Genomic DNA, 26,170 nt, shown 5'->3' with positions numbered 1-26,170 from the left:
TTTTTTAAATTTTAAAAAAGATTTTATCTATCAGAGCCAGAGCATACAAGCAGGGGGAGTGGCAGAGGCAGGAGACTCCCCGCTGAGCCAGGAAGACTGATGAAAGACTGGACTCCAGGACCCTCGAGTCATGACCTGAGCCAAAGGCAGACCCTTATTAACCCACTGAGCCATCCAGGCATCCCAAAACAAAAATTTTAAAACGAAACTATCTCTATAGTTGTGATTTTGAGAGATTTCCAATTTTTAAATTGCAGCTTTTGCTTCCTTTGTTCTAACCGTTTACTTTTATATCTTAGTATTCATAATTACACATCTTCCTTGAAAAGGGCTCCCTGAGTTACAGAGGCATCAGGTCCCCCACTACACAAATAGTATATAAAACAATTACGCGTGTTCTTTTATACCCATGCCGTCACACACACAGCGGGCTAAAGGAACCTATCCAGAACTAACACATCATGTTTCTACACTGTTTCTAACACATCATGTTTCTACATCAGTGCTTCTACACTGGCAGATTTATGCACTGCAACCTGACATCCTAGTGATCTGGGGAGAGTGAACTACTTAAAGATCTCTTTATCAGATACCTAGATTTTCAGAGTCTCATACATGTATTTTACATTAGCTCTACTTACCTCCTTGCTACCGTTTCCTAATACTTAACAATTTGTTAGGATTCCACCAAAAAAGAATGTAAAAATCCTTAGAGACAACTTCATGAAAAGTTGTGAATTTATACTCCTACCAGCACTACACAAAAGGTCTCACTAAATTGCCAAGATATTTAAAACCCCCAATTTGACAGGACATAGTTTAAATTTACTCTATCAAAAGCTTAATGGCTATTTTAGTATTTGCTGCCTGTTTACTTCAGGGTATTTTCCTCCCTCAACTGAGCACTTAGTAGGTATTCGATATGTTGTAAATACTGAACTTTAAAATTATTGCACCATAATTTTAAAACTAGTTTGTTCTTGTCCCCATTACTGGGCTTGTCACAAGTGCTCCAAGCACTTCAATTATGCTATATCCCTTACGACTTGTGTTGTGTGTGCAGATCAGTACACCCAATGATGTGTGATATTCCTTAATCAATCCTCTTCAAATGTATTTTATTTCCAATTTCTTGAATTCATGAACCATTCTGCAAGAAGCAACCTTGTACAGAGAGAACAGCAGAGCATCAAAGAGGAATACCTTTGAAGAACAAGCCTAGTGAGAATTCCAGCTCTGCAAATAATCAGGGGTGTTAACCTGGGCAATTTAGTTAAGTGCTTCAGTTTCCTCATTTATATATAAAATGGGAGTAAGAGCACTTACCGTTCTGGTCATTATCAGAATGGAGTCAATGCTTTCAAACTGATTACAGAGTACTTGGTGCAGGCTAAGTACTACTTACCTAAGTGGCTACTTGGGTGCATTAATGTTAGATATTAGTAAAAATCTGTTTCTCCCTTATCCCATTAGGCCAGTATTTCCTAAAATGGCAGCCTGCTAGTTGTTACCCCAGGTCTTGTCTTCCTTTTGTAGTTTTTTATTGGGCACATGACCATACCGCAGTGGACTATTTTTTAGCTTTCCTTTAAGGTAAATATGGTCTTGAGTAAAAAAACAAAGAGAAATGGGGTATGTAAAGTAATAAAATGTTCTATGTGTATCAGAATCTCAGTATGTTTCCCTGGTGCCCTCTCCTGTTTCCTCAGGCTAGATGATGAGCATGAGAGTAAGCACTTTTGGCTCAGAAATGGAAGCGAGGGCGCCTGGGTGGCTCAGTGGGTTAAGCCGCTGCCTTCGGCTCAGGTCATGATCTCAGGGTCCTGGGATCGAGTCCCGCATCGGGCTCTCTGCTCGGCAGGGGGCCTGCTTCCCTCTCTCTCTATCTGACTGCCTCTGTCTACTTGTGTTCTCCGTCTGTCAAATAAAAAAAAAAAAAAAAAAAAAAAAAAAAAAAAAAAAAAAGAAATGGAAGCGACCTTCTGACTATGGCAGAATGGCTTTCCTCGGGACTGTTACCTGCAAGAAAAGTAAAGCTCTGTTTAATGTCTAAATATTCCTAGAAGTCACTGTTAACAGCATTTTATACACTGAAGCCTACTACGTCCAGCAAATAATGTTGAGTACTACAGACCTAAAAGAAGAGTATCTGCTGGGGGAAAAAAAAGTGTGTGTGGGGGGTCAATATCCAGTTTGAAACCATACTTTATTTTCAATGTAGCTAGAAATCCAATAACTATATATTTTTAAGCAGAAAAAAAACTCCTTTACTTTTCCTTCTTACACCATTGTTAGTGCAAGAAAAAACACTTCTGGTTTAGAAATGATACCGAGTTTCTATGAAAATGAATGTACTTTGTATTTGTGGAACTTAAGAGCACAGGACACATTTTCAGAAGACCAATTTTACTTTTACCCACTTACGGTAATATCTGCAATGTTAGAATGTACTTAAGTAATATATAATTAAGTAAAAAGTAAATCAAATAAGGAACCCAAAAGGAACTGGTCTTCTTGGGTTATTCACAGCACACATTAGAAAAATCGAGAGAGAACACACATTACCAACAAAAAAACCACTGACAAGCTCAAACGCAAGTTTATATGCTGAGTATTTTTAAAGGACTTAAAAAGCATGCTCAGTTAGCATACAGCCTTTTCTCACTATATAACAGATGCATTTCTATTTGCTTGTATAAAGGGTTAGAACCTGAATCAACTTACTTAGGACTTCAGAAATGTGCTATTTCAGAAATTATTCCATGGAATTTTCTTCACTGCTCCTACCACTGATTCTTCAAATAAGCAAAGTATAGAGGGTCTCATCCCTTGGCAACTGTTTTTGAACACCAGCACGTTAAATTGGAAAGGTAGAAACCTAGCGATTCCTAGTACAGTGCCTAGACTTAGTCTTAATTAATGTTAAGATTTGAATGTACAACAGAAAATCCATCATTTCTTTATCCTTGGAGGAGAGGGAAGGAAAAAAGGAGGTGGGGGATATGGTGCAGTATTCAAGAGCTGAATAAGAACACTCATAATGCCATCAACCCCACAATGAAGAACCATGGATCTCATCAATTTTGTAATTCATACTGGATCAAGAAATTTGGTTCCCCTCTATGTATATCAATGAATTCAAACCTCATACTCTCCAAACTACGAAGATGAATAATGTCAGATAAACTCCAACTCCAACAGGTATTTCCTCAGAAGACTGAACATCAAAGGAAATCCCTCCTTCCAACATCTTCTGAGATGGTTAAGATCTCACCGAAGCAGAAACCTAACATTTAAATATGCAATCACTTGGCCAAGTAAGAAACTACAACTGTTATGGGTATTACCTTACATAATCACTATATGTATTACATAGTAAACCCAGCATTACATATATTTGCACAATTATGCTGTGAATGATGATAATAGTGATGACGCCAGTGAAAAAGGACTATCTTTAGCCCAAAGAGTACTGGGAGGGGAGAAGGGGGGACATGAAAATAAGCAGAAAGCACACAAAGAGATGGGTATTTTCTGACCAGGAAAGGTCACTCTAAACACAGAAATATTTAAGAAAAAAAAAAAAAAAAAAAGGTATTCCCTTATTTCCCCTATGTGGAAATAATGCAAAACATTTATTTTCTATATCAGACAAGAACACAGCTAAGTAATCCAAGTCTACTGCAGCATTATAAAAATCATCCCTTCACCGCAGTGTAAGATTTAAATGCATCTGCACAAGGGTGCACACTATATAAAAGGAGTAAGGTTGTTGCTGCCCTGCCAAGCACTTCTGGTCCCTACCCAGGTCCGACTGCAATACTGGTGGTCCCAATGGTTCTATCAAAATAAATTGTGTTTAAAAAATAAAGCATTTAAAAAGACAAGTCAAAATGCCTCAGAAACCGTATCTCCAACTCAAACTTCATCTATTTTAATGTATTATTTGCCTCCTACTAATAAACCTTTATTTCACTCGTTATAACTGAGCAATGAATCTTCCACACTCAAATATCTTCCTTGCCCAATTAATCCAAAGGAAAAAAACTGAAATGATTAGTAAAGAAGAATGTAGGGACTAACACACCCTTTTAATATGTTTTTAAATATTTTTAAGGTTTAAAAAGTGTTTAAAGTTTGTAGTTCCTAGTAGGAAAACATTATCTGAATGAATACCCTAATGGCAAACCATTGTAGAATGTTTCAGTTGCATGGGGAGCAGAGGGGTAGGGATTCTCTTCACAGCACCCCAGCTTTCTTCATGAGAAGGTCGGAGGTACACTGGTTTGTATTATTGCGACATCCATTAGGTGATCGAAGTTGCTTTTCCTTCAGCAAGGGCTTTATTTGTCAGAAGGGCATTATGCTTGACCTCCAAATTTGGCTGACAATTTACTGATGAGATTCATAACCTTTGGGTTGCTCTGATATTTTGACATATTCGCTGGGTTCTGGGCCACATCCTGGAAGGCCACCATAACTTCTGGATCCTGTGAAGAAAAGCAGTGGGTTTTTAGTAGTATTTAAAAAGACTTCTGTAGTTTTACAAGTTTAGTATCTGAAATCCTAGGTCTTTATTTAGACTGACAGTTTTATTACGTCAAGTTAATTGGGGTTTGGACAAGTACCTGAAGTATAAATATTACTAATGTGCACTTCAAAATCAAATGCCAATTATGTCACTTTAACTAGATAATGAAAAAAAGCATATACAATTTTGATAGAAAGGACAACTGAATCATGAAATTCTACTTCTAAAGTAATATTACACTGTAAGTTAACTAACTAGAATTTAAATAAAAACTTGGAACATAAATTACAAAAAGAAAAGAAAAGGAAACTGGATATAATCAAACTAGAAAAGGACAGCTGGATATAATCAAACTACTAGAAACCAATTTTTAATAACTTCAGCCACTCATTCTGGAAAAAGAAAAAAAGAAAAAAAGAATTATGACTGCATAATTACCTATTTGGTAACAGATAAGTAAAACATGGCTAACACAGTAACCTTTGTCTTTACACATAGGATTAATTTAAGAAATGCCTTAGTGAGGGGCGCCTGGGTGGCTCAGTGGGTTAAGCCGCTGCCTTCGGCTCAGGTCATGATCTCAGGGTCCTGGGATCGAGTCCCACATCGGGCTCTCTGCTCGGCAGGGAGCCTGCTTCCCCCTCTCTCTCTCTCTCTCTGCCTGCCTCTCCATCTACTTGTGATCTCTCTCTCTCTGTCAAATAAATAAATAAATAAAATCTTTAAAAAAAAAAAAAGAAAAAGAAAAGAAATGCCTTATGATACAAAGCCCAACTTTGTTCTTCCAAGTCTTACCTGCATGGCTGCAAGAACTTCCGGATCACTAAGAATTTCATTGAGCCCAGGCATTCCTGCCATTCCAGGCATCCCCCCTGCCATTCCAGGCATTCCTCCAGGAAAATTACCGGGCATTCCCCCAGGAAAGCCACCTGCAAGAATCAATGAATTAACTGCTCAGACACCAACCGTATTTTCAAGTCGTCTGATAGCAGACTATCTCCTTCTGATGAAAACCATACACGTACACATACATGTGCACATGCAAAGAACAAGGGGCTATTAAACACAAAACAGTCTAAACATTCTGACATAATTATGTCAGTTATGTAACAGTTATGTAACAGGACATAATTTTACCTTCAAATTTTCTCTTAAAAAATAAGGCTGTAAATCAACTTTGCTACCTTCTTGATTTATTTTTTCCTAGTAATAAAGCTGTTTAAAAAAAACAAAAAAACTAACCTTACTTTAAAACAAAGAGAAACCTAACAATCCCTTGGAATAACAAAGTTAAAAAGTCTAATAAATCATCTTTGTCGTCTTATTTTCACGTTCTCTAACATTATTTGTTTCAATTTAAAGTTCTAATTTGAAGACTTTACTTGTTTTTGTTTAAACTATATTCCTCTAGATCATTCTTTTAAGTACTACATGAAATGCTTGTTATAACACATTGTGGCTTTCTACCTCCACCCTAGGCAGATTCCAAATCTCTGAAATAAAAATCTGCATTCTTAATGAGCACTTGTGGTGTTTCTTCTTTCACTGAGAACAATGCTCTAGCAAAAGAGATTTAATTCTTCCAGTATATTTTTAGATTATAAACCGAAATTATCTTCTACTCAGGTTTTCACTACCATAAACCCTTTATGTCCACTGCAGATATTCTGAAATCACAATTATGCCAATACAGACATCATAAAGGGAAATATACATTACCCTAACATCCTACAGATCAAGGGTGACTATATGTAAGCTATTGTAAAGAAATACATATAACAAACTCATTTCCACCTGGCTCAACAATTTACAACATGCTCATAACTAACTAACAGTCACAGGTAAGGGGATCTAAGAGGGCCTGAAAAGAATTTCCAGTTTCTTTTGCTGTCCCTACTGACTTTGAAAAACTAGTTTCTGCCCATAAAATAAATTACTGGCCCAAGGCAACAAGAGTTAACCAGGACGCTTATCAATTCTAGATAATAAAATATTATTAACAAGGGGCGCCTGGGTTAAAGCCTCTGCCTTCGGCTCCGGTCATGATCTCAAGGTCCTGGGACCGAGCCCCACATCGGGCTCTCTGCTCAGCGGAGAGCCTGCTTCCTCTTCTCTCTCTGCCTGCCTCTCTGCCTACTTGTTATCTGTCAAATAAATAAATAAAATCTTTCTAAAAATTTATTAACAAAAAATACCACATAACAAAAAATTACCTCTAGTACTAATCTACACTAGTGGTTGTTTCCTAAAGCAAAGATACCAGATAAAAGATTATTTCTACTTTAAGCAGAATGTAAACTATGAACTGCAATTTATTTTCTTGCTTTTTTCTTCAAACAGCAAGTCATCCCCAATATATATTTTCTCTTTTTAAAGTTGCTTGGCACATGACCTTTTTAGAATAAAGGCTACCTTTTCTAGCCTCTACCATGTAAATTTATGTTGTAGCTAGTGGCACATAACCACCAAAGGGTGTGTAAATGCCTCTGTAAACCTTCCTTCAGAAAAAGCTGGTTACTACTGAAATAGTTGAAGACAGCGGATTCCCCATTAGAATTAAAACTTTATAAAAATCTCTTCCTGGTCTTTAAATTTCCCAGTCTCATTTAGGAAGTAAATTGTTCTTGAAGTGCCTTTTTAACTGCTCTTCTACTTGTACCATATAGCTAGGCCTCTGCTATCATTGAAGGCTTTGCCCCCCTAGTAATTTCTCATCATTTGACATTTATAAAAAGGAGCTTGTATTTATTTTTACACTAGACCCAAATATTTTTTATGCTTAATAATCCCACTATAGTGCTTTAACCTAGTGTATCATGAATTTCAATGTATAACAGAATAAAATCCCACTGTGACAATTGAGAAATACTTAAAATACATCATAATCAATTCACAGTCTCTTAGAAAAGTACAATGCTCAGACCTCATTTAAATGTTAACTATTATAAAAATGTGTATTGCTCAAAGCACGAGGAAAATAATATACTGTACTTCTACTAACATACAACCTCAAACTTTCTAGAGGCTAACATTCTAAAGGCTTTTCAGTATTCCAGGGACTAACAGCCCTAAATATAATAGACATATTTGAGTCCCCAAATCAGAATATTCTCCAATTATTTACAATCCAAATAGTTTTAAATTTTCTTTAAAAATACCTGGGAAAGAGCCATACTGAGCTCCTGATTGTCGTCTGGCTTCTTCCTCCTTTAATACAAAGAAATAAAGAAATCATATAGTGTGGTGCTGGTGGGCAGTCTACGGCCTACCTGTATCCTACCCATGCAAAACCATGAAAAAATTATAAAAAATTTCAGCTAGTCAAAGGACTTAAGAGAATGACAAGTTTCAAATGCCAATACTGAGCTAAAGGACACATACCCCAAAACCCCTTTCAAAATTTTCCAGACAGGTTGTCAATAAGCACTACTTTTGGTAATAATACCAAGTAGTGTTTTACTTCTACTAGAAGCAGGGGAAAAAACACCTGGAAAGCAATTGACAGTACTGATGTCTATCTATGCAAAGTATAAATTCTAAACGTTGTTAAACTCCAAAATGAAACCACACGGTTAGATTATGAAGACTGCCAATGACTTTTGTTTTTCAACTTCACCTTTTCCATACTTTCTCTACATAACTTAACACACACAACCACGGTTTACAAATCTGTTACTGTCAGCAAACAAAGTAAAAGAAAATATATATAAATTTCCCTCATAACTAGTTATGAATTCATAAGGATATATAAATGTAAAAATTACTTCTGAATACAGTTAACTATAACCCCCAAAACTAAGCATGATGCTTTAAAAGCATTTAATATTAACTTTATATCTTACTAAATTCATTCCATATAATTACCAATTAGTTTTATGGACTTAATTAAATATTAATATTTAATATTAAATGACAAAAAAATCAGGCAGTAATGCTATATAATTATAATATAGCTTTATATCCTTTTATTTGACAATATTAGAAGTAACTAGAGGGTCCCTGGGTGGCTCGGTTGGGTTGGGCAACTGCCTTTATTGGCTCGGGCTGTGGTCCTGGAGTCCTGGGATTGAGTTCCAGATCAGGCTCCTGGCACCGTGGGAAGTCTGTTTCTCCCTCTAACCTCCCCTTTCAGGCTCTCTCACTCTCTCTCTCTCTTTCCCACTCTCTCCCAAATGAATAAATAAAATCTTAAAAAAAAAAAAAAAAAAAGAAAGAAAAAAGAAAAAGAAATAACTAGATGAAAACTGATAGCATCAAAATGCAAAAAGCTAATATAGAAAAAAACCAAGGAGAAACACCTTAAGAACAGTAACAATATTGTGGATGAATTATGAACAACTTTTTTCTAAATTCTATGACTTTGTTGGGGTGCCTGGCTGGCTCAGTGGGTTAGAGTCTCTATCTTTGGCTCAGGTCATGACCTCGGGGTCCTGGGATGGAGCCCCGCATCCGGCTCTCTGCTCAGCGGGGAACCTGCTTCCCTCTCTCTCTGCCTGCCTCTCTTCCTAGTTGTGATCTCTGTCTGTCAAATAAATAAACAAAATCTTTTAAATTTTATGACTTTGTGACTAAAAATTTAAAAATAGAGTCTACTTTAAATAGCTATGAATTCACTATTGGGGCAAGAGGAATCCTAAAATTCAACAAATTAGGGCAAGCATCCACAAGAAAACAAGTAATACTGACAAGTTTTAATTACCTGACCAAAAAATTTTCCCAATTTTAGGAGGGCACAAACAAGAATATAATATAAAATGGTGATATGTAAGCTTGCTTAGGAATTTAAGAACAAAAATATCCCTACAAACTAGAAATAATGAAAGAAGGAAAACTCTTTAAGTAGTATGACCCTACATAACTGAAGCCAGCATTAAATAAAAGCCAGGAATTAGAATGATATCCTCAAACTCTAATCTACTTTATTCCCCTTTAATGGTTTAGCTACAGAAACTTTACCCTCTGGGCTCTCTCGTGTTCTTCCCGAGCCTTCTTAACCCTTTCTATTCTTTCTTTGATCTCTCGCTCTTCACGTTTTCGCTCGTATTTTCTCCGATGTTCAGCAATTTTTTGGGCCTAGGGGAAAAAAGCCACAGAAAAAATGTTTTCTTTAAAAGCTCAATAAGGACAACCCAAATCACCAGTTTTGTTAAAGATCATTCTTCTTTGTGGAGAGGTGTTAAATTCAACAAACAGTTCTGAATAATGACAGGTTTACCTTATAGAAAAAGACCTTACATAACTCACACTTTAACAAGTCCACTGTGAAATAAAGGAAAAGAGGCCAAGACATGAAGTCAGAAGCGTTATAAATTTCAAAAAAGTACTGCAAGGATGACAAGTTTTCAAATTGCAAATTCTAGCCAGATACTGGCCAAGGGAAGGTAGAGATTGGAAACGCATACACCAGTCATTTGTCACAGTCTAACTACACTCAAAGTTTTCTCATCCATAAAATGAGGGGGGCCAGGGAAAAGAAATATTTAGTATCACAGAATGTTATAAGGATTAAGTGATAATATATGTACTAGGAACCAGCACATAGCCTGAGCCAAGTATATGGAATCCATTATTCAGAAAATAAAGTAAATGTAAGACAGTCATATTCAATTATTACTTCAGCTTATTATTATTTTTTAAGAATCCATGTTGAGGGGTGCCTGAGTGGCTCAGTGGGTTAAAGCCCCTGCCTTTGGCTCAGGTCCTGGGATGGAGCCCCACATCAGGCTCTCTGCTCAGCAGGGAGAATGCTTCATCCTCTCTCTCTCTCTCTCTCTCCCTCTGCCTACTTGTGATCTGTATTTGTCAAATAAATAAAATCTTAAAAAAAAAGAGTCTATGTTAGACCATCTCTCATCATAACCTTACTGGAGTTAGCCCTGTTATGAGAGGAAAAGAGAAATCAAAAAGTCTCTGAATGTAGATACGTGAAATTCAATAAGGTTTCTATACCTTATAACCTTTAGGAATAAATTCTTGGTACTATTAACACCCCACAAAACTGAAGAATTTACCATGTAAATGCATTAAAATTATTTTAATAATTACTTTTGTGTAAAACAGAGTATTCTAGAGCTTTGAAGTCAATATTATCATTTTAAAAAGAATCAAACTTGCTAACTTCCACAAGGCCCTCAGGCTTTACACAGTGGCTGTATATACCTACAATAAACAAGGACAGACCAGACACAACCTTGGGTCATGTTTTATATGTTTTCTGTTTTTTTCCCTGCTGTAAACCTGACTAATGCTCCCTTTCCATTTCTGAATTTCTGCTTATAACTCTACTATAGGCTTGCAGATGACAAAGTAACAGAGCTTGCTGTAACGCAGCATGAGAAGTAGGCTTGACAACCTACTGACATTACCTGAGTTGAGCACACACTCAGTAATTACAGATGAAAATATCCAAACATTTCTTTGTATCTGTTTTGCCAGTAAATTACTGCCAGGAGCTAAGTATGAGAGCCACAGAGCACCACAGTAATGACATTCCCTTTCTCTGCTTGAACATACCCTCGGTTGAACTTCTTTCAGCATCGCACTAGCATCTTCATCATAATCCAGTTTGCAAGCAAGGGCAAGATCATGTGCTGCTTCTTCCCAATGGCCCAGAAGTCTGAAACAGATTATATTAATTTTAGGGGCCTTTTATACACATCCACTAATGTGGTGGTCTTTCTTCCTTATTAAAAAAAGGAATTGTTACAGAAGAGGTTTAAAGTTAAAATATTTGAACTATAAATTTTCTTATACCAATTCAATTATTGTGTTATACTCTATAAAAACATGGGAGTTTAACTTCCTCGGCAACTATAAAGCTGTTTTGTAAAAAACATTTAAAAACTCGGGGCGCCTGGGTGGCTCAGTGGGTTAAGCCGCTGCCTTCGGCTCAGGTCATGATCTCGGGGTCCAGGGATCGAGTCCCGCATCGGGCTCTCTGCTCAGCAGGGAGCCTGCTTCCTCCTCTCTCTCTCTCTGCCTGCCTCTCTGCCTACTTGTGATCTCTCTCTGTCAAATAAATAAATAAAATCTTTAAAAAAAAAAAAAATTTAAAAACTTAAAAAATTACTTTCTTAATTCAATATAAAATTTTAAAAATTATGTAGAACTCCAATTTTCAAGCTCATTCAACAATTTCAACTCCTTAAAAACAGGATTAACAAAGCATACACTACATGTGTGCACATTTTATTGAAAGAAGACAAAAGGTGAATCGGGAACTAAAGGCTGGCGGGAGACGGTGAGAATGGACTAGAGGGGACGCAATGGCAACGAGACTTCTCTGGGCATACCTGTCCACTCAGTTCTGACTCGTTAAATACGCAAAGTTTTACACATGTAAAGAAGAAAATTAAGACAGAATTAACAGAAAATAAAGCAACCCCTAAACCTGAATATAAACAGGAAGGGAAAGAAAATTAAGTAAAAGCAGTTTATCGCACTGAGCATGCAGTACGTAGAAAAAAAGGTAACCTATACATATACATGTACACTTAATCTATTTATTTACTGAGAAAGTGAGTGTGCACTTTGGTGGGAGGGAGAGGGAGGGAGAGAGAGAATCCAAAGCTGGCTGCACAGGGCTTGATCCCATGATCCAGAAATCATGGCTGAGCTGAAATCAAGTTTTGGACGCTTGGAATGCGTAGGTGGCTCAGTTGGTTTAGCGCATGCCTTCAGCTTGGGTCATGATCCTGGGGTCCCGGGATCGAGTCCCACATTGGGCTAACTGCTCCGTGGGGAGTCTGCTTCTCCCTCTGCCTCTCATTTTCCCTAGTTTGTTCTCACTCTCTGTGACAAATTAAAAAATCTTAAAAAAAAAAAAAAATTCAGGATGCTTAACTGACTGAGCCACCCAGGCACCCTGAAAGTCACATAACTTTTAAAACAGTATTTTGACTGTGTATCTTAAGTGGGATATATTCTAAGATTAAACGTGGCAACAAATATGAAAACATTCAACTTTACCTAGAATATTATTTTCATGGAATTGTAAAGCAATTTCATGTTATCATAGAATAACACAAGTAAATATATATGGATAAAGACTCTGAGTCTAGGAAAACAGTATTTAAAAATGCAAAAGGGAAACAATATTAATATGGATTTTAATTGAATATATCAGTATCAACTCAAGATTCCGTAAGATCCCCTAAAATCATTATTTAAAAAATTTTTTATCTGGGGCACCTCGGATGCTCAAGTCAGTTAAGCATCTGCCTTTGGCTCAGGTCATGATCCTGGGGTCCTAGGATGGAGCCCAACATCAGGATCCCCGCTCAGCAGAATCTGTTTCTCCCTCTCCCTTTGTCCCATCCCCTGCTCATCATGCTCACTCGCTCTCTCAAATAAAGTCTTTTTAAAAAAATTTAAAAATGTTTCTGTTCACTGAAATAACAGAAATACTAATACATCACAGGCAACAAACACACCTATGGCCAAACTTTGGTTTCTGTAAATATAATGCTCACAAAAATGAATGCTGGTGTCTTTGAGAAGTGGTTAATTCGGAGTCTGGGACAATAAAAACGTAAGATGAACTCATGCTACCTTGCACGCGAAAGCAAAAAAAAAATAAAGGGCAGCAAAGAAACACTCAAAGACTACTGGGGTCACACCGCAACGCATGAGCTTTCTGACCTCCAGAGCAGAAATACATCTTTTTCTAATCTTTCATCTCTATCTTTGACAGGTGTCTTCATAATCACTAGGGCTCCTTTTGAGTAACCTAATAAAGCTGTCCCAAGCATATCCATCTTCATTTCCATCCATACTTGGGAGTACAACACCCTTCCAATTCATGTCACACGTAAGTGTCACTGGACATCTCATCCTCAAGTCACCAATACCCACTTGTTTAACATTAAGTTCAATTTCTAGAAATGATGACTAACCTAAGATAAATTCACCTCTTTACTGTCCCTTTTTTCTGATTTTTCAGGTGACCTAGCAGCAACAAAAGTAGTATGAAAATAAGGAATTCCTTCTTCTATAACATATCAGTTATTTAATGTTAGATTACACAAAGAAAATCTAAAACTAAGAGAAAATTTGTAAGGCTCGGCTCTTTTTTAGAAACAATTTTGATCCTTACCTTAAATTTGGCTATACGTGGTCAAAAACTCCTAAATAGTGGCTCTCTTCGTAGGAAAAAAAAGAATTTTTATTTTCTTATTTGTTCCTTATACTCTCTCAATTCTTCATATTAAGCAAATACTACTTTGAAATTAAATCCTTAAGCAATTTCATTTTTTTCAAAGCGTATTAAAACGTCAGATTAAGGTGCCTGGGTAGCTCAGTCATTAAATGTCTGTCCTGGGCTCAGGTCATGATCCCAGCGTCCTAGGATCAAGGCCCACATTGGGCTCTATGCTCAGTGAGAAGCCTGCTTCTCCCTTTCCCACTCCCCCTGCTTGTGTGCCCTCTCTTGCTGTGTCTCTGTCAAATAAATAAATAAAATCTTAAAATTAAAAAAAAAAAGATTTAAAATTTAAAGTTCTGAAAATAATGAAATTCTGTTGTTTACCTATGTGCTTTCCCGCGCCACTTATAAGGCTGAGCTGAATCAGGATTTATTTCAATAGCTCTGTCACAGTCTCGAATGGCAGCATTTGGCTTCTGTAATTTGATGAAGACACTAAAAAAATAAGTGTGATATTAAAAAGTATTCATTTCAAACAATAACACCTTTGGGATCACCACAGAACCAATTCTATTTAAATAAATGAGCAGGAATTCTTCATGAGGGGATTCTTTTTTGTTTATAGCTCTCACCTGGCTCTCTTGGCATACAGAATGGCCAAGCGAGGATTTAGTTTGATGGCATCTGTGAACAAGTCAATGGCTTTCTGTAGTTCACCTGAAGTAAAACAAGTAGAGAAATAAAGAATAAAAAATTTTAACAAAAATGTTGACCCCTTACCCTACTAGTCTTCCACATTCTTCTTTTAGTCCAATTTAAAAAAAAGACTTATTCAATGGGCGCCTGGGTGGCTCAGTTGGTTGGACGACTGCCTTCGGCTCAGGTCATGATCCTGGAGTCCCAGGATCGAGTCCCACATCAGGCTCCCAGCTCCATGGGAAGTCTGCTTCTCCCTCTGACCTTCTCCTCACTCATGTTCTCTCTCACTGTCTCTCTTTCAAATAAATAAATAAAATCTTAAAAAAAAAAAAAAAAAAAGACTTATTCTAAATTAGTATATAAAAAGGCTCCTCACGGACACCTGGGTGGCTCAGTTGATTAAGTCTGACTCGATTTTGGTCAGGTGATGATCGCAAGATTGTGAGATCAAGCCCTCCGTTGGGCTCCACACTCAGCTCAGAGTCTATTTGGAATACTCTCTCTCCCTCTCCCTCAGCTGCTTCCCATGCTCTCTCTCAATAAATAAATAAAATCTTAAAAAGAAAACAACAAAATGGCTCTTCAAAGCAAGTCTTACCACATCTATATGGTAAATCACTCAAGATAGAGACAATTTTTGGATACATAATTCCCTAGCAGAATACCACATTCTTAGTAGGACTCATGATTTTTTTTACACTTAAGAAAAAAATAAAAGGATAAAAGAGAAATCAACTTAATCCCATTAGTTCTCTTTTATCCAAAAGTTAAAGGATAAAATTAAACTTATAAAGGAAATATACTAAATTTATAGGGTTGATTAAAAAAATTACTATCTGAATTCACAGGAATGGTACAAAATTCAACAAAATTAGAATTCATGAAAAGCCTGTAACCCTCATTTTAAATTCATTTATTGTATCCTACTCTCAGCTTCTTTGTGCATAAGTGCCTTCAGTGAAGTCGCTGAACAAATAAAACATACTACACAATTAGAATAGTTCTTTGCATGAAGACTTAGTCCTGAACACAGGAAACATGGGGATGGGGGGGTAAGACAAACAGAATTTTAAAGTAAATGTCACAGTTCACTTTGGAAAATACATTTACCCAGCTAGCAAATCTGTAAAAGACCTTAGGAGAACTCATAAAACAAAGCACAGAACAGTCTTACTAAGTACTACTACAGAAGCCTGTTCCAAATTATTACACTTGACTAACAGTTCACTTCTACCATGTTAAAAACTGAACTCTTAATTCCAACCCTATCTCTAAAATCTATTTCTCATCCTTATATTACAAACTAAATAAATGGATCTTCCATTCAATCTAGTTTGGAGGTTAGTGACTTTTCTGGAAAGGGCCACACAAGAATTATTTCAGGCTTCGCTGACCGTTAACAATCATAACCATTCAACTCTACTACTGCAGTGGGGAAGCAGCCACAGACAACACGTAACAAATGGGTGTCACCATGTTCCATTACATTTTTACAAAAACAGGAGGCTGTAATTTGGTGAACTCCTGATCTACATAAACACCCAAATCTTAAGAATCATTCTCAACTCCCCAATCTAAAACTTAAATCCTTTTAGCTCTACTTTCAAAATATACCTAAATGTAAGCACTCCTGGGGCGCCTGGGTGGCTCAGTTGGTTAAGCATCCAAGACTCTTGATTTCAGTCAGGTCATGATCTCAGGATCCTAAGGTCAATCCCCACTGTTGAGTTCCACACTCAGCAGGGAGTCTGCCTGAGGTTCTCTCTCCCTCTTCCTCTCACACCACCACCCCCAAAATAAGTAAGTCTGTATTAAAAAAAAAAAGAAGAAGAAGAAGAAGAAGAATCAAACCATTCTCCTTGCCCTAGTCCTGAAGTTTCCACACCACAACCAACGGGCCACAGGACAGAACGTTAGCACTGCATGAACTACTCACTTGATATAGTTCACAGCTTCAACACTGCATCATTACATTCCTTTTGATGGTATCTTTAAAAAACTGTTTTTACTGGTTGTTACCAAAACAAAACAAAAACAAAAACAAGGAATAACTGAAGAAAAATAGATGTGGAAAAGGAAATGAGGGTGGCAGTGTCCAACAGGACGCCAATATTTGGTTAAGTTGTTTAGTGCCCAACATATATATATACACATCTTATTAGAAAATAAACACTGTTGCTTAAGAATACTATTAAATATATTCTTTCATTTTGTGTATTATTTTGCAATCACTAAGTTGGTACAACATCCTTATTAAATTGTTTGGATCTAACTATATTATCAATGAAACCTTACGGCCTTTCTCTCAGCTTAAAAGCTCTGTTAAGGGCGCCTGGGTGGCTCAGTGGGTTAAACCTCTGCCTTCAGCTCGGGTCATGATCTCAGTCCTGGGATCGAGCCCCACATCGGGCTCTCTGCTCAGCGGAGAGCCTGCTTCCCCTTCTCTCTCTGCCTGCCTCTCTGTCTACTTGTGATCTCTCTCTCTGTCAAATAAATAAATAAAATCTTTAAAAAAAAAAAAGCTCTGTTAAAAAATCAGGACTGAGAGATGCCTGGGTGGCTCAGTCGGTTGAGCGGCTGCCTTCGGCTTGGGTCAAGATCTCAGAGTCCTGGGATCGAGTCCCGCATCAGGCTCCTTGCTCCGCGGGGAGCCTGTTTCTCCCTCTGCCTCTGCCTGCCTGCACTCTCTCTATCTCTCTGACAAATAAATAAATAAAATCTTAAAAAAAAAAAATCAGGACTGAAAAAGCACTATAAGCAGAGAAAATCTGGGAACCTTTGCCCTAATCCAGGCCATCATTATTGGCCACCTGGACTCAATTTTTTGCATTCCTTCTGTAGGATCATCAAAATGCACCCTAGCTCTCGGGGTAACAGCTGACTGAGAACACCCCATGTTCTATGCTCAAGGCTATACTTCATAAGCTGCTCCGAGCTAATGACTAAGTACAGCTACGATACCAAGACTGGGTCTTTATTGTGAGACTGTTAAATCCTCTAGTGGGTAACTCTGGCTTATCATGACTTTTTAGAAATATACCACTAGTTGAAGACTTCTCCTATACAGGGGTAAAGACCTACAGAACTGTCTAAATGACTTCCAAACTCCTCTGGCTCTCCCTGCTCCCCTATTTTTCCTCTCATGCATTTTCTTAAGTGTATCTCTGGCTCATCAACTCACTTTGAGTTCTTCTGTAAAGAACATACCCTTATTTGCCCTTAGAATCTCATCTACATAAAACAGCAACAACAATCCCTTTCAAAAGTAAATGCATTTCATGATGAAGCTCTCCAATTCAAAAACAGAACAAAAAAAAAGAACACCTCACAACAACACCCCCACCCCCCGTGGCTTCCCGTCATCCTTAAGGATAAAAACTTTTAAGTCCTTAGTGTGGTCTACAAGTGATCTCGGAGATGTACTACAGATCTTTAATGATCTATCCTCCTCACCACATTCCTACCATGTTATCTCCCCCGTATGTCTCCCAAAGTGCTTCTCTGACCGCATTTCTCCAAGTCTACCATTCCTACCCCTTCACTCACTACACTCCAGCTGCAAGGAATCTCTGCTATTCCCTGAACATGTATCACCCCATGTGCTCCTCCAGTTAGCGTCAGCGCGTGTACTTCCCCGTCTGAGGCTCGTCCTCACATGGCCTGCTCACTTCATCCTACGCTCTCCTGACCACCCTTTGCAAAATGCAACCTCCGTCACTGACTATTCTTTTACTCAGCCGTTCTTCATTGTGGTATCACCACCCAATATCAAATTATAAATATGGTTTTGGTCCCCAGTAATGTATGCGGTCCATGAGATAAAGAACTTGGTCTGTTTTGCTTTTCTCACTGTACATCCAGCATCTAAAACACTGCCTAGAACATGTAAGTTTTGTGGTTTTTTTAAAAGATTTTATTTATTTATTTGACAGAGAGAGATCACAAGTAGGCAGAGAGGCAGGCAGAGAGGAGGAAGCAGGCTCCCTGCTGAGCAGAGAGCCCGATTCGGGGCTCAATCCCAGGACTCTGGGGACCATGACCTGAGCCAAAGGCAGAGGCTTTAATCCACTTAGCCACCCAGGTGCCCCTAGAACATGTAAGTTTTAAATAAATATACTGAAGTGAAAAAGCCTAATAACATTACTAGTAACGTGACCACTAAAAAGACTTAATGAGGTCTTACTTAAATTACAACTACTGACACTTTATTAATACCAGGACCTTAATAATAATGGCACCAAACACTCTTCTAGGCACATTACACATATTTATTCATTTATCCCTCATGACTCAATATACTAGGTAGGTAGCATTAACCTCATCTTACAAAGGAGAAAAGGGGCGCCTGAGGGCTCAGTCAGTTAACCATCCCACTCGTGGATTCAGCTCGGCTCACGATCTCAGGGTCATGAGATTAAGCTCCATACTCAACATGCAGTCTGCTTGAGACTTCTCTCTCCCTCTCCCCCTGCTTGTACACACACTCTCAAATAAATAATACATCTTTTTTTTAAAAAAACTGCTTAAAAAAAGAAAAAAAAGGAGGAGGAAACAGAAACAGAGACAAAGAATAACTTCTCTAAGTTTATCTGGCTGGTAAGTGCCAGACCTGGGATTCAAACCCAGGCACTCTGGATTCCTAAGTTTAGTATTTAACTGTATTTCTGCCCCTCCAACCCAAGGTGAGGCCTGAATCTACAATCCCTGGCTTAGAATACTAATGTTTTATCCCTTTAGAATGTGCTATAAAATTGCATTTTTGTAAAATTAGAACTAAGCAGGGGCACCTGCATGGGTCAATTATGTGTCCAGCTCTTGGTTTTGGCTCAGCTCATGATCTCAGGGTCCTGGGATCAAGGCCAGAATCAGGCTCCACACTCAGCGTGGAGTCCACTTGAGATTCTCTCTCCCTCTCCTTCTGCCCCTCCCACTCATGCTCTCTCTCTCAAATAAGTTAATTAATCATTTTTTTAAAAGATTTTATTATTTGACACAGAGAGATCACAAGTAGGCCAAGAGGCAGGCAGAGAGAGAGAGGGAAGCAGGCTCCCTGTCAACCAGGGAGCCCAATGTGGGGCTCAATCTCAGGACCCTGAGATCATGACCTGAGCCGAAGGCAGAGGCTTAACCCGCTGAGCCACCAGGTGCCCCAAGTTAATAAATCTTTAATAAAATAAAATTAGAACAAGGTTAAATTTATGCATGAACACGGCTTAGAAAGAAATGTGGAAAAACAAGAACATGACTTTTTAAATGGTGCAACAGGTTCATTTTCATTAAAAATGGTTAGGCAATAAATAAATTTGAAAAACATAAGACAATATGCCAAAACAAGTGACAAAAACAATTAGTTGATATTATGGCACAGTAAGATCCTGCACAAGTTAAAACCCTCTGATCCCTCAAATTACTCATGAACTTGTGAAGAGGGAGTAGTATGAGGTTTTAATGAAATAATGCATATTAAAAAATAACAAAACTGTCAGGTAGGCAGAAGGCACAAAATAAATGTTGGATAAATAGAAATCTTAAGTGGTAGTAAAATTAAAAGAGAAGTGTGGGAAAGGAATGGCCAGGAAGAAAGTAGCAGGGATCAACCGATGAGTATGAATTAGAAGCTGAAGTAGGTGAAGAAGAGCTTTAGAAAGAAGCAGCAGAGCACAAGTTATAGGAAAATTCTAGGAGAGCGAGGTCTGGCTGTAATGGAAGGTTAATATTTCAAAAAGAAGAGAACAAGGCTGGGAAGGCAAAACATGAGATCGGACTCTAGCAGGTCTAATGCTATGATAAAGATCTTCAAAAAGTATGCAAAAGCTGGTCAGAGGTTACAAGCAAGGGAATGTGTGAAAATAAAAAACGGTTCTACGAAAGAATAATCTAGAGACAGTGAACAGAAAGCAATAAAGGAAAATAGACATTTCAGGTAGGCAAACTATTAAGGCTAATGCAATGGCATAAACACAGAATCATGACCTAAACTAAGGTGGTAAGATTACAAAAAAAGATAGCAAAAATTATTTGCCAACTTGGAACAGCACTCAACAGTAAACTTTTTAAAACATTAGTCATCTTCTAAGTCTACAGATGAAGTCCAAATGCACATCAGCATTAGACAACAGCAGCTCTCCTACAATGGCATTGTGACACACTACCACAAAGCTATGACGGGGTCTGCATACTACCCAAGCTAAGAAATGATTTGTTCTTACAAATTGTTAACTGATTAAATATTATGCTTACTCTATCACCAGCATTCTCCCACTGTGAAAGGATTTTTTGAAGAGGATCTAACCGTAAAGATCAGAACAAGAACATTATGCCAACAGACACCATTTGTCAAGGGTGCTGCTTTGTAAAAAGTTAAGAGCCACGGTTCTAATAATACCTTCTTTGAAAAACGTTCACCTTTATCTTAAAGCCTCTCCTCAGTAGATAAACACCAGGATTAGTCAGGAAAGGAGTCTTTCCATTCCCATCAGGATGTGTCCGTGCCATAAGGCAAGGTAATTGATATCTGAGTGACTTCAGCCTCTTTATCAAGGGGGGAATGGGTAGATAGACAATAGGACAATTTCTTCTCCAGTATAAAATACTCAATAGATTTAAGTTCCCTGCCACTTTCCCACTATTTTACAGTTGCTGCAGGTGGGGGGGGGGGGGGATATTCAGACTACCACAGAGATACAGCAAAGAGGAAAAAAATCACTCACCATCATTTAGGGCATCAATGGCAGCCACTTTTTTATCATTTGCCTGATCCATCATTTCCTCGGTTATCTAGGGGGAAATTGTAGGTCAACTTAGAAGTAACAGAGAAAACAAAGAGAAGGAAGCAGCTTGGGTTTTCTTAGGGATGGGGAAGACACAACCCCCATCTTCATTCATTCTTCTCTAGTCTCCAGAGAGCAAGAGGATAACTAAGGTAAGTGATTAATAAGAAATTACACAGGATGAGCTTTAATCTTTCATATATAAACAATAAATTTCACTTCCTACCCTTTAGTTTAGATGTGACTTTGCTACCCTCCCTCCCAACCAACCTGAGGAGGATGTCCCTGCCCTTGTCTCACCAACTCCTTTCTAGTTTTTCACGAATACTAAGACTCAATTCTCCTTGTAAAGATGTAACTACTGCTAGCTCCTGTTAGACTTAAATTTTAAGTAAAATGTCTCATTCTTTTGTTCCAACAAACATCTACTGAGTACCTATACAGTACAGAGCACTGTACAAGATGCTGACAATACAAAGATCATTAGTAACAAAATCTTAAAACAAACATCCCCACTTAAACAGAAGGTTAAGAAGTAGTTTCTTTAACAGAAAGCAAAAGACCTACTCTATCACCAACCACTATGTAAAACATTACCGATGCTGGCTAATTAAGAAAATGATTTGACAGGTTTAAGAACTGAAAGGAAATACCAAGCTGTTTTCAAGTTTATTTAGTAAATCCAAGACATGACAGGTTATTAGAGCTACTAAAACAATTCAATGAAGTCCTCAGAAACATAAAAAACCAAGAGTTCCGGGACGCCTGGGTGGCTCAGTTGGTTAAGCAGCTGCCTTCGGCTCAGGTCATGATCCCAGCGTCCTGGGATCGAGTCCCACATCGGGCTCCTTGCTCAGCAGGGAGCCTGCTTCTCCCTCTGCCTCTGCCTGCCATTCTGTCTGCCTGTGCTTGCTCTCCCCCCGCCCCCCGATAAATAAATAAAATCTTAAAAAAACAAAACAAACAAAAAAAAAACCAAGAGTTCCTCCACATCAGCAAAAATCAGTTACAAAATAGGACAGAACAAGATACCATTCTAAGAACACGTAAGACTTTCAAAAAGGGAAAAAAGTAAAATTCTATTAAAGAACACAAGATGTATACTATGTTCATGGAAAGATTTTTTTGAATACTTCAACCTAACCCCAAGTTACTCAATAAATTTGAAGTAATTCCAACACAAATTTCTACAAGTTTAAAAATAATCTTAAAAGAAAAAGACAAAACAACAGACACATTCTACCAGATAATAAGACATTCTAACAAAGCCAAATGGGGGGTGGGGGAGAAGACAACTTCAATTTGTGGCAGTATGTTACACCTGATGCCCTGAGTAACTTTAAGAGCCATCTTTGACATAATGATGTAGAAATCCTCAAAGAACAAGATTAAATGAAGATCTGAAATCCAGTATGGGAGCTGAATGATCGATCTGCTTTCACCTTTCAGTAGGTGTCAAACCTGTTAACCTTGCAATTATTTTCAACTGTGCAGGACATATGAAAGAAGATTCAAGTGAAGAGAAGGCATGTTGTCTAATCAGCACCCTCCAATAAATCTGAACTCCCCAATGCCTATACCTGCAGGCCTAACAAAAAGCCAAAAATAAACCTGTCCCAAAGAGAGGTATAGCCAACTAGCAAGAAGAAAAAAAAGAATTCCCCTGTAAACTCATAATGATAAGCCAGGCTTTCCAGGGGGAATTCCCATTACTTGTATAATTACACAAACAACAACAAAAAAACCATGCTGAGAATTTAAAGTGGTCCTTGACTTGGTAGCTCCAACTCAAGAGTCTGATGGAAGCAAATACTTTCCTCTTTGGAGGAATGCACCTTCTTCCCAGGCCTCAAGAACTTTTCCAGATGAAATGTCAAAGAACTCATGGTCTAACACACACATACACATGCATATGCACACAGTCAAAATACACACACCCACACTATCCACAAGTAAACAAGGGACCTCCTCAATGAGCAAGAGTAAGGAAAAATAAAACAATAAAACCAGGAAGAGTCTGACGAAGTTTATAATGTGTAAAGGCAAGTTCTGAAAATGAATAAAGAAATGAGATAAATAACAAAGTATACTTTAAAATGAATCAAAGTAAGACTTAAAGATGAGAAACACAGGCCCTCAAATTCAAACATCAACAGCCAAATGACTGATACATAATTCAGCAGTGATAAAGAAATAGTATTCAATAGTGGGGAAAAAAATCTAACATATACCTAACTAAGACTCCAGAATGACAGTTGAGAAAATGGGGAAGAGGCAATATTTGAAAGATACTAGATGAAAATGTTCCAGAGCTAAAGGAAGTTAACCCTAGAATTTAAAATGCCCAATATATTCCAAGTAGTGCAAATACGATGTTGTAAACCTGACATGTCAAGTGATACATCATCAACAGAATACAACACATAAATTCTTAAAAATTCCTTTCATAATGAACAGTGACAAAAAGTACCTGTATTTCTTAAAGATGCACATCATCTTTATGGAGAATATGCTAATAAATTATCTAACAACATCAGAAAACATCTAAAAATTAGAAAGATACACATTCATGAGTAGTTAATCAAAACAGTGAGCTGTATCTTCTCCCGATCTTGATTTTAGATTTAATGCACGTCCAATTGGGGGCGGGGGTTAATATTCTATAAATTTATATGGAAAAAGGAAGGCCAACAAAACAGCCCAAATACTCCTAAATTGTTAGGGGTCCCCCTACCAGATCATTACGTGGACAATGTGTCATTGGTACATGGAAAAAATTAGACAAGAAAAACACAACACCAGAAGTGAGACACATATATATGGAAACAGTATATTTTGGCATTGATGAGGAAAGGAATTCTTTAATAGTGCTGCCAGGTAGATTAAAGATTAAAGGTTAACATAAAATTTTCAGAAGGAAAAAATTATTTATTACAACAATTATAACCTTGAAGTAAGAAAGCATAATATATAAAAGAAAAATCTATTTAACTATACTAAAAGATTGTTCATGAAGACAACATAAAGTGAAGACAAGCCACAAACTAGCTGAAAATACGTGGAGCATATATAGATGACAAATTGTTAGTCTCTAGAACATAAAATGGATTATAAATGAGGAAGGAAAAAAAGACAACCCAGAAGAAAAATGGGAAAAGTCACAACAGGACTTCGCAAATAGCTGTGAATGACCAATAAATATTAGAATTTGCTCAATTTTATTAGAAATTGGAAAAATGCAAATTAAAAGCCACAAAGGCATACCATTTCACAGGATAAACCTGGTAAAGATGAAATCTGATAGCATCAAGTGTTGGTGAGGACATAGACCAAGCTTTTAAACCATTGTTACACAATTTCAGTGTTTCTCAAGCCTTTGGTTCATCATTAACCCACAAAGAGCCGTAGAGACACTTTTTAATACTCCCACATTCCATTTTAACACCACAGAGACACATTGCATGTATGTTACAACCCTCTGGAAGACCACTAACCACTGTAGTATACAAGGTTTTTGGCAAGCCCCCTCCCAAGAACCAATTCTCATTACCTTGACAGTAAAACTGTCCCCACTGGGATAAAACCATTTTGGAAAACAATGGGATATTAGATATCCCATTAATAAGAAATCTCATTTCTAAATATAAATGTTAGGTGAACTCTAACCTAAAGAGTAGTCAAAACAGATGGAGATTGAAAAAGCAGGTAAAAAGGAAATTAACAAAGACTTCTGAGATTGTTAGAGTATGAGTAAACATAATGGGAACTTTCACAAACATTTTAAGCAGTAAAATAAAATGTTTTTCTAAATACCTTAAGTCAGAAAGATTCAGTATGTTCTTTTCCTGGCAGAATTATGTCACAAAATCATTGCAGTAAGTGGGACCTTCACATTCCCTATAACAAGCACAAAATAAGCCACTGAATTTACCTCTGCATTTTCATCTCCCATTTCTTGAGGGGCATCGGTATCTGGTTCAATCACACCTTCATTGTCAATTTCTGCCAAAATTAAGAAAATGACAGTAAGACCCGTACTGTCCAAACCGGCTGTATAGGACTCTTAAATTAAAACTAATCAACTATACCCACTCTGACTCATAATTTATTTAAACTGATGCACTGTAAAGTATTTCCCCATTAAATTTCGTTAAAATTACATTTCATTTTAACTGTTGCATCATCTCGGGTATTTTTCACTGTCTTGTAGTGGGAAATGTTGGCAACTGCATAGTTTCTGGTATTACACAGAGACACACCACTTATTTAGGTAGTATCAACAAAATGATTCAGTTCAAGTATTTTATTCTACACATCAATGTAGTATATTAAAAAATATTTTATGGAGATAGCATAAGTTATAGTAATGATGTAAATCATAATACTTTTTACTAATAAATTAAGATAAAGGCACAATGCTGATGCAGAATCTAACTCAAAAGCTAACACTATAACCAAACAGCAAAGAAATTAGAAAAGAGATATGTCATAAATTTAATGACAAACAACTGTAATTTGCTACAGTAAAGGAAAACAACTGTTCAATAAGAAAAACTTTTCAAAATAACAGAAAATGTTAGATTTTTTTTAGCAAATAAGAGTGAATTTAATGTTTCCTGCTGACAGTCAAAAAAGAATGAAACTGAGGGACACCTGGATGGTTCAGTCAGAAGAGCATGTGACTCTTGATCTCAGGGTTCTGAGTTCAAGACCCACGTTGGGTATACAGATTAAATAAATGAACTTAAAAAAAAAAAAAAAAAAAAAGAATGAAACTGAAATCAGCAACCTGAAGTTCTAATTATTGTCAAACAGGATAACTTTAGTCAACTTTTAATAGGAACTGAACTTGTAACTTTGCTTAACTATAAAAAAGCTTAATTCATACACAAAAAAAGAAATTGCTTTTGGATGAAGAAAAAGTAAAATATTATCATAGTTAAAACTGTTGGATAATTATAAGACTGAAAAAGATATTTTACAGAAAGTGAAAGATCATCAATTAAGCCCATAAACAAGAGGTTCTCT

General features: G+C 37.2%; 1 protein-coding gene across 1 annotated transcript in view; it reads right to left on the bottom strand.

The window, feature by feature from the left end:
* Positions 1-2,187: 2,187 nt before the first annotated feature.
* Positions 2,188-26,170, bottom strand: part of ST13 (ST13 Hsp70 interacting protein) — a 33,049-nt gene continuing 9,066 nt past the window's right edge. The window contains exons 4-12 of the mRNA XM_059401938.1: positions 25,074-25,144; positions 21,083-21,149; positions 14,306-14,390; positions 14,058-14,168; positions 11,045-11,147; positions 9,488-9,604; positions 7,690-7,738; positions 5,327-5,460; positions 2,188-4,490 (exon numbers count right to left, since the gene is read on the bottom strand). Of these exons, the coding sequence (XP_059257921.1) occupies positions 4,362-4,490; positions 5,327-5,460; positions 7,690-7,738; positions 9,488-9,604; positions 11,045-11,147; positions 14,058-14,168; positions 14,306-14,390; positions 21,083-21,149; positions 25,074-25,144 (866 nt within the window). The 3' untranslated portion in view covers positions 2,188-4,361. The remainder of the gene's footprint in view (positions 4,491-5,326; positions 5,461-7,689; positions 7,739-9,487; positions 9,605-11,044; positions 11,148-14,057; positions 14,169-14,305; positions 14,391-21,082; positions 21,150-25,073; positions 25,145-26,170) is intronic.

Source organism: Mustela nigripes, chromosome 6 (assembly GCF_022355385.1).
Source record: "Mustela nigripes isolate SB6536 chromosome 6, MUSNIG.SB6536, whole genome shotgun sequence".
Taxonomy (NCBI): domain Eukaryota; kingdom Metazoa; phylum Chordata; class Mammalia; order Carnivora; family Mustelidae; genus Mustela; species Mustela nigripes.
Note: the sequence above shows the minus strand (reverse complement) of the source record. Positions and strands in the feature narration are given on the sequence as shown.